Here is a 14109-nt window from a genome sequence, read left to right as displayed (position 1 = left end):
AATTTTAAATTAAATCTTTCCTCTGTGTTTTAACAAAATTCAAACCATCTGCAGAGCAATATATTCCCAAAGGTATGACCTTTGACCTCTAAGTGTGACCTTGACCTTGAAGCAAGCCATCCGAAACATGCACTCTACACGTCTTAACGTGGTGAACATTTGTGCTAAGTTTCTTTAAAATCCTTTAAGCAGTTCAAGAGTTACAGAGCGGACACTAAACAAGCTCATATGACCTTTGACCCCAAAGTGTGACCTTGACCTTGAAGCGAGCCATCACAAAATGAGCTCTGCACGTTGCCTTGATGTGGTGAACATTTGTGTCAAGTTTCTTCTAAATCCTTCAAGAGGTTTAAGAGTTACAGAGTGGACACCAAATTGCTGACAGACGGACGGATGGACACCAGCATCATCACATAATATGTCCTTTTGGGCGTTTATAATGAAGTTTGTGACTGACAGACTGACAGTTTAATGCAAGTATATTGTTCACCATCAAACAGCACTAAGACACAAAAACAAAAATAAAATTCAAAACTGAATGTATGATGTATTGAATAATGACTATTTCACATAAATCTCTGATGTCTTCCTGGTAACTTTTTCTTCTCCTTTTGTGCATTCTTTTTCAGTCTCTTACTCATGTACTGATCCACTTTCCCTGATTTCTGTAACTCCTTGTATTTCTCTGCAAGCTCTAGTTTCTTCTTTTCAGCTGCAATATGATTGGTAATTGAACATGTATGAAATAATGGTATTCATGAAGTCATATCTATCGATAAGTATGAAATATGTAAGTAGCAAACATTATCTTTTTTATTAAACTCCAACAACAGTAAATAAATTATATGCATATAGTAATTTATTGACATACTTTTCCCAATATGCTTGCCATATTTAGTCATCTGCTTTTTACGTAATATAAGAATCTTCCACTGTTTGTATATGCTGACTGGAATATCCCACTTAAGAGTAGCAGTTTAGATTAAAATGAAACTCTCATGAAATCTCAAAATTATAAAACTTTAGTTTGAAGACCAGTCTCCAAATACAGCTTTGCCATTAGTCAATTTCAAGACTGAGCTCAAAGTCAACCAATCTGATCAATGAGTAGTGAGACTGGTCTCTATGTAACTTACATTTCTTTAGGAAGTAAGGTGTCTTTCCATCTTTCACCAACTGTTTCTCTTTCTCCTTCCACTGTTGTTCCATTTCCATTCTATGTCTCTTTTTCTGCTCTATCTGCTCCTGTTGATTCTATTTAAAGAAGAAAATATAAAATTTATGAAATAAAATGCCTTTTTATTCACAATTTTGTTCAAAATAGCCCACCTAAGGCTAGCTTAGCAGGACCCGCATGTCTCAAATAACAGATGATGTGTTCACACAATAACTTTACCAAAACAGTCATGCCCTATAGATGCAGTTTGTGTCACTCCTTAAAAGATGATACCTATTTGTGGTTGGCACGATAAGAAGGGGCTAGAAATTCATTCAAGAAGTCGTATGAAAGCTATGGTGGAGTTTTGTTCAAAATGGAACTAAATCATAATATGAACAGATCTTTGATATTTCAGAATATTTACCCAATATGTAATTGGCCTTGATTTTTTTTTATATATAGCCAGGGCGTCAAGTGCTTTTGGGAGTCAAAAATATAGGTAGGATCCTGAAATATAGGTATTTGGGGGCCAGAAATATAGGATTATATAGGTTGCTTATAATGACGAAAACAAGTCAGACAAGTGTTTTATCCTCCTCCACCACCTACCAGCACTCTCTTTTATTAAACATAAAATACAAAGGAACAGAAAAAGTGGCTACTTTTATGATTTTAAACAAATAACATTTTAACATATATCTTATTTTCATAATAAACTATTAATTCACCAAAATACAAAACTTTACCAATACTGGTACTCAAATCAGTTTAACAGGGAATTAGGCAAACCAAGCCATATTGCTAACAACATATATCAGTACATTGTTAATACAAGTATAAAATATTGTGTTGGGCCTGCATTTGTACATGAATGGAAAAGAAAACAATTATAATCAAACCATCTACAGAACAAAATTACAACAGTTTCATACTTATGAATACTATGATCTCTGTAAACATGATAACACATGGAGTCCCTTGACCCAGGATCCTATAATGTTGTTACATTAGACCTTCTTGGATTTCTTGGCATCTGTTTCTTTATCTTCATTCTTTCTCTTGGATGAATGCTTTTCTGATGAAGGACTTGACTTGAAGAAGAGGCAGCTTGCTTGTCTGGTTCAGATTTTGAAGTTCTTGTTGAAGCAGTGGCAGAGCTTTTGGAACTTGATATGGCTGATTCTTGTTTCTTTCCTTTGCTTGATGATTTAGAACTGCACTTATCTAGTCTGTTAACCAGTAACTGTCTCTTTTGCTGCTCAACTTCCCTTTGGTTTTCACGTACCCTGTCCATTTCCTTTTTTATACCCTCTATCTTTGATGTGGCTGTTGCTATCATCATTTGTGCTACAGAAGCACCTTTCATGTCACTACTTTCAACAGCTTTAGAAAGCTTTTTGTTCCAATCTTTTAACAGTTCCTCTGCTACAGTCAACCTTGTCTGAATCTCCATTTCTTTTTTAAGCAGTGCTTTTTCTTTTTCAAAGCATGGAGGAGGTCTTATTATTCTCTTCTGTTGCAAGTTCTTCCAGTCTTTTCTTTTCAAGCCTTTCTTTCTCTCTCTCTCCTGTTTCTTTTTCTCTCTTTCTTCTTTTTCTGTCTCAATCCTCTGTTTATACTTGTTATGGGCCATTTTTGCTGCCAGAAGTATTTCACTGTTTAATGGTATTTTGTGAGGTTGCTCATCTACAGGATCACTGAACTTAACTATGTCCTTCAAAGTTCTGATGGCAGTAACAGTTTTCTCACCCAAGGCAACTCTGTCCTTAGTCACTACACTAGTGTTCACTGACAAACTTCTCTCAACCTCTGAATTTCCATGTGGTAATACCAGAGCTTTCTTGACAAGTTTGGGTAAAAATCTGTACTTGAGCTGCCCACTATCTTCTTCACAAACACTTGTCTCCAATAATGGTCAATTCTATCTTCTTCTTTCAAATCATCTTCTGTTTGGTATACCTTCCATTCATCCACAATATTAACAGTCATATTTTCATCAAAATGCATCTCCCTGGACAAAATTTCAGCATCAATTACAGAGTCTTTTTCAAATCTTCTGACTGGAGTCAGGCAACCTAATGACTTTATAAGTTTGTTCTGGAAAGGAAGTCGAGTGACCAAGTATTTTGATACTGAGGTGAAGAATGCTCGAATTCCAAGGATTTCTTTGTGCTGAGCTGCTGATGATTTCATGTTTGATATTTCCTGTCGTGCTTCTCCCAAGACAATATCTTCATCACTAAGCTGATTAACAATACTGAAGTCCTGACACACCATAATTTCAGTTCATGTCCATTGCCATCTACTTCTGATAGCCACCTATCTCGAAACTGACTCTTATTAGCAGGCATTATGAGGCTTAATTATGAAACATTAAGGCGTGTTTATTCTGAAAACAAAATAAAAACATGTGCATTTCCTATTCATATTTTTATACATGAAAGCTTTAAGAAATGGAAAATATTCCAATTGAAAAAAGAACTTCCATTACTTAAAGCTTTCCTAAAGCTGGGCTGGGCAGGGTCGCTACACCTAAAGGAATACAAATTTCAATGCCTAAAAGGTAACAGCATATTTATAAACTCAATTATCATAGAATTACTTCTTTTTTAATGGTTTGAATGACCTTTGTATTCCTTGCTTACCACAAAATTTCCAGATTATAGGTATTTATAGGTATTTTGGCAAAATATAGGATTTTATAGGTTATTATAGGTAGAGGGCTAAAATATAGGAAAATATAGGTAAATATAGGTAACTTGACACCCTGTATAGCTGTAAACAATAAATAAAACAAGCATTACTCTTAAAACTTATAACTGTTGTCTCAATAAATCAGTTTTGATTATCATTATATCTTATTATTATGACAAACACTATTAAATCATAATTTAACCATCCCCCATTTTAACAAGTGAATGAAGTATTGCCATGCAATACAAACTCCCCTACTGGAAGGCACCTAATTTTCTCTACTGCAGTATAACATAATGAACTGATATCTGTCAATGATGTGTAAACAATATTGTACTACATATACAATATGTTATAACAACACTCTTGGATTAAAATGTGCATATATAAAAACCCACAGTTGTTTTCATATTGAATTTTTTTGGCTGATTATAAAAATGTTATCATGTAAGTTATTTATAGTAACAACAAAGGGAAATTAATCTTTAAAAAAAAAAAAAAATAAAATAATAATATAAGTCCACAAGAAACTCTTTACCAGGTAGAGATAGGTCAAAATACACCTAAAAATTGGATGTAACCTGCATGCTGTACCACAGAAAAGTGGTCTCGATTTTTCTCTACCGCCAGTAATAAAAAAGTTACAATAAAATCTATTTATAGTAAAACAAAGGGACGTAATTCTAAAAACAAGGGTGCCTCATGGTGGTGAACATTTGGTCCAAGTTACATCAAAATCCCTCCATGAATGAAGAAGAAATGTTCCGTACAAAGTCACTCTTGAATTTGACCTTTGACCTCTAAATATGACCTTGACCTTAGACCTAGGGACCTGGTTCTTGCGCATGACATGTTGTCTCATCCAGGGGAATATTTGTGCCAACTGATATCTAAATCCTGCTCTGCATGACAAAGTTATAGACCGGACAGGAAAAAAATCCTCTTGACCTTTGATCTCAGTGTGACCTTGACCTTTAAGCTAGGGTACTGGGTGTTGCGCATGACATGTCGTCTCATCATGGGACACATTTGTGCCAAGTAATATTAAAATCCCTTCATGGATGGCAGAGTTATGGACGGGACAGGAAAAAAACTCTGTTGACCTTTGACCCCCAATTGTGACCTTGACCTTTGAGCTAGGGGTCCGAAATTTGCGCATGACACGTCGTCTCATCATGGGGAACACTTGTGCTAAGTGATATTAAAATCCCTTAATGAATGTCAGAGTTATGGACCGGACACGAAACAGACCCTGTTCATGCTATGTTAACATTTGACTGCTAAGTGTGACCTTGACCTTTGAGCTAGGGGTCTGAAAGTTGTGCATGACACATCGTCTTATTATGAGGTACATTTGTGCAAAGTAATATTAAAATCCCTTCATAGATGGGAGAGTTATGGACCGGACAGGAAAAAAGCCTTGTTGACCTTTGACCTCCAATTGTGACCTTGACCTTTAAGCTAGGGGTCCAGGTTTTGCGCATGACATGTCTACTCATGGGGAACATTTGTGCCAAGTAATATTAAAATCTCTTCATGGATGGGAGAGTTATGGACCGGACAGGAAAATAGCCCTTCACCTTTGAGCTAGGGGTCCGGGTTTTGCGTATGACACGTTGTCTCATCATGGGGAACATTTGTGCCATGTAATATTAAAATCCCTTCATGGATGACAGAGTTATGGACTGGACACGAAATTGCGGACGGACAGAATGACGGAATGACAGAATGACGGAAAGACGGAATGACGGAAAAGTGCATTCCTATAGTCCCCGAAACTGGTTTTCAACCAGTAGGGGACTAATAATACGCCATGATAGGGAATAAAGCAATTGAGCCGCACCGTAAGAAAACCAACATAGTGCATTTGCGACCAGCATGGACCCAGACCAGCCTGCGCATCTGTGCAGTCTTGTCAGGATCCATGCTGTTCGCTAACGGTTTCTCTCATTGCAATAGGCTTTGAAAGCCAACAGCATGGATCCTGACCAGACTGCACGGATGCACAGGCTGGTCTGGATCCATGCTGGTCGCAAATGCACTATGCTGGTTTTCTTATTGTGCCGCTCAATTGAAGTATTCTACTGTTTCTGTGTTTGAAGACATGGGCAATACTTACCATTCTATTGAGCAATTTTGCCAGTTCTTTCTTCTTGTCTTCATCTTTGGTCTTCTTCATCTTTTTCTGCACAAGCTATTAATACAAATTACAAACATGTTTATTCCAATGAAAACATATCTCAAAGATTTACTGCAAAACTTGAACTATGAAATTTTCTAAACTTTAGGCTGTCTCAAAAATTTCAAAACTTGTGAAGGTTGGGTCTATAATGATTTCATTACTAAGCTTATCCTACAAATAAATTTGTCAGCTCTCAGCTGGTTTCAATGGTGTTTGCATTTAAGTTTTTATAGATTTTGACTACTAACATTTACGTGCAGTTAGATGCAGTTGCTTGCAGTTATGTGTAATTACAATAGATATGTGCAGTTACATGTACTTAAATGAAATTAAGTGAATCAAACTAGCTAAGAAAATGACTTTAGGAAAAAGAAAATGAATATAATTCTTTCATTCTTACCAATTTCTCTTTACTTTTAACATCATTAAGAAAAGAGTAATTTTTCATAAAGTGTTTGTCCTGGAATTCTCCAGATAAATCATCAAATCTTGGATCACGTCTAACCTGAAAATACAATTTGGGTGATAATTCATATAAAATGTGTATTTCTTAAATTTAACATAGTATACCATTGCATCAAACTTAAGGTTTCTCAACAAGGGTGAAAAAAAATTTTTTGGAAAGGACGACAGAAAAATAATTAGTACATGATTTACTTTAAAGCTCATTTATTTGATCAGTTTAAAGTAAATTACACTTTAACACTATTTTTATAGGTGTAATGACTGTCAGTTAACATAACTAGTGTTCCTGGGTTTAGTATTTTAACTTATAAAAAGAATGCTTAAGGTAGATGACAAGCATTTAACCTTTTCTTTTGCTACCGTTGCATGACGTAACACAGGGACCCGTTTTTTTGCTGACATTTCCATAGGTCTGAAATGAAAAACATCAGGCCTAATTGTGCAATATCATATAACCAGTTATTTGAGAAAGAAGACATATAACTATGGACACATGGCCTAATATGGCACCACTCTTTTGCTGAAATGGCTTTACTATATACCTTCAGATAGGACCAAAAGCTCAGTCACATGATCAGTTGTTTATAAAGAAATTTTATATAATTATAATGATATTAAGTCTTGAAAATGAAAAGATACTGGTATTTTAAATCATTTTAAAAAAGCAAAGAATAAGTTATACTCCAACCAACAAATCCAATTAATATGTCCAGTTTTGGCCTCACTACAGATACATAGTTGGTATTTCAAATGTACTCGATGCGGGAATTAGAAACAGTGTACATGTACTATGTAGAGAATTTTCAGACCTGTCAGAGAAAACACACTGTATTTAAGGAACTACTTCTCAATACTTTCCCTACCTGTTTTTATTTTCTCTTTTGAATACTTTCTGTTTCTTCTCCTCAAACTTATCACCATGCATGATTCTGTTGAACCTATAATATAACGGCTTTATAAATGAATACTGTGAAATCATTCAAGGCACTGACCTCCAGGTTTTGGCTAAAAATGAGCTTTCTGTAAAATTGAAGTTTGTTCAAATCATGAACATTAAAACATGAATTTTTGTTTCTAAACTATCTTGTAAATGCCAAATCAAGACAAAAGAAACAAGAGCTGTCCGTAAGACAGCCAAGCTCGACTATTCGAAATATTGTCACAGAAGCAGGAAATTATTACCCAAAATGTTAAATATCAAAAGAGTTTTAAGTTCGAAAGGGGACATAATTTGACCAAAATGCATATCAGAGTTATGGGACTTGATGCTATCAACTAGTTTTATAAACTCGAAGAAACATGTTAAGTTTCAATTCCATAATCTGCATTAGTTTTGGAGATAGTAACTTGCATGTAAAACTTTAACCAGAATTTTCTAAGTCCAAAAGGGGGCATAATTTGCTCAAAATACAAGTTAGAGTTATGGAACTTGACCCAGTGAGGTTGGTAATTGACCTAGAAAAAGAACAAATAAGTTTCAAAGCTATATGCCTTTTGGTAATAGCTGTATGTACTTGCACGCAAAACTTTAACCAGGATTTTCTAAGTCCAAAAGGGGGCATAACTTGCCCAAAATACATGTCAGAGTTATGGGACTTGACCCAGTGAGGTAGGTAATTGATCTAGAAAAAGAAAAAATAAGTTTCAAATATATATGCCTTTTAGTAATAGCTGTATGTACTTGCATGCAAAACTTTAACCAGAATTTCTAAGTCCAAAAGGGGGCATAATTTGCCCAAAATACATGTCAGAGTTATGGGACTTGACCCAGTGAGGTAGGTAATTGATCTAGAAAAAGAAAAAATAAGTTTCAAATCTATATGCCTTTTAGTAATAGCTGTATGTACTTGCACGCAAAACTTTAACCAGAATTTTCTAAGTCCAAAAGGGGGCATAATTTGGCCAAAATGAAGGTCAGAGTTATGGGACTTGGTGCTATCAACTAGTTTTATAACCCCAAAGACACATGTGAAGTTTCAATTCAATATCTGCATTAGTTTTGGAGATAGTAACTTGCATGTAAAACTTTAACCAGAATTTTCTAAGTCCAAAAGGGGGCATAATTTGCTCAAACTACATGTTAGAGTTATGGAACTTGACCCAGTGAGGTTGGTAATTGACCTAGAAAAAGAATAAATAAGTTTCAAAGCTATATGCCTTTAAATGATAGCTGTATGTACTTGCATGCAAAAACTTAACCAAGGTGTGACGCCGACGCCGACGCCGGGGTGAGTAGAATAGCTAGACTATTCTTCGAATAGTCGAGCTAAAAACATGACAGAGTTGAGAATCGAACCCCAGCTGCCATGGTGATAAAAATTTTCCTGCCTTCTTGACCAATACATCTATTTATATCATTAAAATTATAACACCATACATTCATGTCCCCACAAAATAAAACTTTTGTGACTACAAAATGAAATGATTAAATCAAAGTATGACAAAAGGCTTAAGGCTTATCCATGGCAAAAAATGCACTGGATGGCTAGTAGCCCACAAAGCATTCACATGTTAAATTTACTGAACTAAACAAAAAACCAGACATTCATGTCTCCTTAATTTGAATATAATGGTACATAATGACATAACAGCAAAAAAAATCAACAGCTCCAAAAATTAGGCGAGGCAAACAAGACAAATCATCTCCTCTTGTAGAAGGAAACACAAAAATTGTTACGTAATAAATATTATGACACACTGAAAAAGCATCCAATTTACCAGAACATAAATGCTTTCAGATCAGAAAAAGGTCACAACTCCATAAACAGATGTTTTCAAGAGATAGCTACTTACATTTTCAGTCCCAATTTCTCTTTTACTTTCATCAAATCTTCTAGTGGAATATTAGCTAACTCTAAAATGAATGAGAACAAAATTTAACACACAAAAAATTATGCACTCGGCCCTGCATTTTTAGCTGAAAGAAAAAGCAACAAAGGACAGACACACTTCAATCTGCAAGTCTGAAACTCTGAATGACAACAAATTTTATCCAGTTTATAGTTATAGAGCAACTACTGATTTAATAGAATAAAGGGAAATAATTACTCGGACACATCATACACATGAAACTAAAAGAAACTAAAAAGTGTAATAAGAAGTATACTGTCAAGATGATTTTTTGATATAAAGAAGAGACTAAATATTTTACCTTTCTTCACAGCAGCCTGAAATTAGTATAATAACACACATTAGAATTTATATACATTTGTACTGAACCAAAGTCATGTGGTATTTCAAATTTATACCAAACTTACCCAAGAAAAAAACCTACTGTACAAAAAAAGAAATTTCTAATTGTCAGAAAACCATTTGATTTCTATCAAAACTTACAACTGTGAATACCTTACATATAATTACAGGATGGTAAAAATGATGACTTCTCTATGAAACTGCCATTTGTCTATAAACTTTAAAGTCCTAAATCATGTATATTAACCCTTAGCCTGCTAAATTTCTATAATGGACTGGTCCATCATTCAATTTGGGCAATACCATTTATTATTCGAAGGGGTGTTTACTGAAAATTTACTGACTGAATAGCGAACAGTGCAGACCATGATCAGACTGCACGGATGTGCAGTCTGATCTTGGTCTGCACTGGTCGCAAAGGCAGAATTACTGCCGCCAGCAGGCAAAGACTTAAAAGTGATTTATACAAAAGACATATAAACAGAATCCCAGGATATTTAGAACTATAACTGCATAATTATTGATTTTTATTCCCTTAAAAATTGATCACAGAATTTCACTAAGTAACAGAATTAACTTACAAATTCATCTCCGCTTGCATCATTTTCAGAGCCATTCCCAGAAGTAGCAGTGCCTTTAACATCGTCATTTTCATCTGTAATCTTAGCAGCAGCATCCTCCTCCTCCTCCTCATCATCACTTGAATCACTATTTTCAGAGTCTGATGATGATTCTTTCACTTCCATTTTGACACCTTGTGTCACTGTACTGTCCACTTTATGTTTATTACTGATCTGACTAACTTCTGATTTTGAATTTACTTGTTTATCGTCATTATCTGTTTCATCATCATCACTTTTATTATCATTATCACTCTCATCGTCACTGCTAGAACTACTACCTTCTTCATCTTCTTGCATCCCACTATTAGACCTGACTTTTGATTTGGAGTGTGTTTCTTTTTTATGTTCAATATTTTTCTCTTCATCATCACTGTCATCATCATCTTCACTAGAATCACTACTTTCAGCATTATCTGAATTTTCATTCACAGTTCTCTTAAGTTGCTTTTTGTTGCCAATACCAGTGGTATTTTTTGCTGCTTTTTTCTGCTGTTTTTTCTTGACAGGTGCTGTTTTTAATCTAACTGCACCTTTTTTAGTACCGCTTTTCACTGTCTCCTTATTGTCACTATTGTCACTTTCACTCTCACTAGAATCAACACTATCCTCATCTCCAGATGAAGAAATCTCACTTCCAATTTTTTTATCACCACTTTGCAATGATTTACTACTTAGTGTAAGCTTGTCAGCATTATAAAATTTCATTTTACCTGATTCTGTTGTTTTATTTAAGCCATTATTGTCACTGTCATCATCATCATCACTATCATCACCATCATTATCATCATCATCATCACTTTCAGCATTTTCACTGACATCAGAATCTCTACCATCACCATCATCATTGACAACATCATCATCATAGTCTGAACTGTCATTTTCATTGAGTTCTTCAACATGTTCAAAGGATTTACCTTTAAGTTTTTCAACTACCATCTCTTCATCTGAATCAGAGTCACTGTCTGAGCTTGTATCATTTATAGCATTTAACTTATCTTTCTGAACAACTTTCTGTTCAACTCTGCTGTGTTTCTTTGGAGAACAAACCTCTTCTTCATTATCAGAATCTACTTTAGTATTATTACTTTTCCTTTTCTGTCTACTGTTCTGAAGTTCCCTGAATTTACCCATCCTGTTCAGTAGCTTCAGCACTCTAAGAAAATGGATGTTATGTCTGAATGCCGAACTTCACCTGTATAGTCACAGTACTAACAGCTGGCACTAGATTATAATCTTGACTTTAGTAACTTGATTCTGTTTGATTCTAAAAGCATTCTAGAATGACTTCATAATCATTTAACTTCAGAATTCAAACCAGTCCTGGAACAAAAAAGCATTAAACATTAAGGTTGATTGATATTCTTTGCAAAGGTACACACAAAATGTAATCATCTCTACAATTCAGAAAAGTACACTTCAACAATTCATTTTTGTGGCTGTTTCACTGTCCTCATTATTTACATAAAGATATGGATATGGTTGAGGTAAGCAAAAACATGACAGTATGTTTAAGATGTCTTTCTCAACAGTAAAGGGTATTGTTTTTGTTGAGTCTAACATCGCACAAACACAATTATATAGGTCATATGGCAACTTTCCAGCTTTGATGGTGGAGGAAGACACCAGATGCCCTCCATACATTATTTCATCACAGGCGGTGTAGTGTTGTTAAATACAATGTCAATCAAGTGATAGCAGCTCCTCCCACTATCTCCCTAGCAGAAGGATGTCTCTCTGATACCATTATAAGTTAGTTGAATACATGCATGCAATATGACCACTTGTAGTGCCTTAGTAAATAAACTTGTAGAATAGTTTTATTGAGTTACTCATTTCTCAATACAGTACAATGGTGACGAGGATAAAAAAGTTGACTTACAATAAATTGAAATAAAAAGTGTACTTTCAAGGAAGTGCTGGAATTTATGTTTACACATATAAGCAGGAACTTAAAAGTTTAGAACACTTTTGGACACCTTTGTTACAATAACTGTCATTTATCAATAACACTGATATTTTGACAATAAATATGGCACAAGGATTACCAGTTTTTCCCACATTTAGTGTAAACGGGCCTGGCGTAGACAAAAGGTGGAAAAAATGGACAAACCACTTTGAAAATCTTATGATTGGAATGAATATCAAAGACAAAACGCGACAACGTGCATTTTTTCTTCACTACGTAGGGGAAGAAGGCAACGACATATCTGATACATTGCAAGGCACCAGGGACGATTAAGAAACCGCAAAAACAAAACTGACTGAATATTTCGCACCAAAAAAGTGCACCGAGTATGAATCTTCAAATTTCAACAGGCAAAACAGGACTCAAGCGAAAACGTAGACAGTTTTCACACGCGACTAAGGGCATTAAGCAGGAATTGCGAATTTCCTGACACAGACAAAGAAATTAAATCACAAATCATATTCAAGTAGGGCTGTCATTGATTGGGTCTTAGGCATATCGACGATACCGATATATCAGAAGACAAATATCAACGATATATCGATTATTAAGTTCGATTAACAATCTATTTGTTCGTATGCATACTATATACCTTCCTGTAAATGCTATTTTTAGTTTTATTGCCTACTTTTCATATTACTGTTTGATTGTGTTGTATTTGTATTTATGAAATAAAAGAAATAAATAAAAATTAATAAAATCTTTCATTTTTATTTTGCCTTCACTTCTCTTTTGCATTTATCCAAACTTACAACTTTGTGCAGTCAGGGGTGTAACTGTTTTAAGTTATGTAACCTATTTCAGTTACTTTTTCAAGTATTTTATAACCTGTATTAGTTATAAAATATAGATAACTCAGGTAAGTTATTCAAAAAAAGCCTTTTTGCTGTTCTCACAAAGTGACCTTTAAAGTGTAATTAGTAGAAAACTGTGGTTAATAAAATTCTCTTTTAGTCTGATCATGGCCTGATGAGCATAATGGGATGTTAAGAGTTTTATAGCTTTAAAACCATTTGCGTAAGACTTTATCAGCCTTGCGTAAAAGAAATTACTGCATAGCTGGAAAGATAAAAGACCAAGGATTCAGGAAATGATTGCATTAGTCACATTCACAATAAGGAATTGACACAAAAGGGCTTTGTAATATTTGATGATAACTGAAACAAGTTATGAAAATAAACGCAGTAACTCAAATGGGTTATAAAAAGTGATAACTTGAAACAGTTACACCCCTGACTGTTGTGAACTTAATAGTTTTTGAGGGTCTGAGTGTTTATCTAGATAGTTTTTTCTCTCTGTAAAATATCGATTTTTGAAAATGGGAATCGATAATCGATCGACAAAAAAATATCGTTGATACATCGATATTGTTTCTATCGATGACAGCCCTATATTCAAGGTTGTACCTCCACATGGTTACGTAGGAAGGCTTTACGAGATGATCCTACGTTGGACAATTTAATAAAGGAGGCACGTGCCCTGGAAATATTGGATCTACAAGCATCCGAAATTGAGAACAATTCAAAGAGCAGACTGAACCGGGGTGTCAAATGTGTGTGTAGCAAGTCTAACATAAGACTAGGTGACGTGCTACAGTTTTAGGAAGTAGAAATTCAGATTTTATGTAAGAAAACAAAAGATAAAAATATAGTTTCAAAAACAATTCAAATAAATCATCATAACAGATAGAACTGAACCTTCTTTACCACAAATGAAAAACAAAACAAACAAAAAACGTGTAATGTATCGCGAATTTATGTTGCTTTTCTCGGAGCTAATTTCACGGCATCGATTTCAAATGGCGCCGTTCTTGGTTGGGGAGACGCTT

At 34.7% G+C, this 14109-nt stretch overlaps 1 protein-coding gene across 2 annotated transcripts; it reads right to left on the bottom strand.

Annotated features, from left to right (window-relative positions):
* Positions 1-453: 453 nt before the first annotated feature.
* On the bottom strand, positions 454-14092 carry LOC123532674 (uncharacterized). 2 transcript variants are annotated; one of them, XM_045314220.2, is made up of 10 exons: positions 13988-14092; positions 10274-11635; positions 9652-9667; positions 9294-9354; positions 7364-7438; positions 6846-6912; positions 6436-6540; positions 5973-6047; positions 1137-1254; positions 454-712 (listed from the first exon to the last, which is right to left on the bottom strand). In XM_045314220.2, exons 2-10 carry the CDS (start codon positions 11444-11446, stop codon positions 567-569), a joined length of 1836 nt encoding a protein of 611 aa, XP_045170155.2. In that variant the 5' UTR covers positions 11447-11635; positions 13988-14092; the 3' UTR covers positions 454-566. The 2 variants fall into 2 exon arrangements, with proteins under 2 accessions (XP_045170155.2, XP_053408131.1); XM_053552156.1 differs by having other exon boundaries at positions 13979-14088.
* Between the last annotated feature and the right edge of the window lie 17 nt (positions 14093-14109).

Source organism: Mercenaria mercenaria, chromosome 1 (assembly GCF_021730395.1).
Source record: "Mercenaria mercenaria strain notata chromosome 1, MADL_Memer_1, whole genome shotgun sequence".
Classification (NCBI taxonomy): Eukaryota; Metazoa; Mollusca; class Bivalvia; order Venerida; family Veneridae; genus Mercenaria; species Mercenaria mercenaria.
Note: the sequence above shows the minus strand (reverse complement) of the source record. Positions and strands in the feature narration are given on the sequence as shown.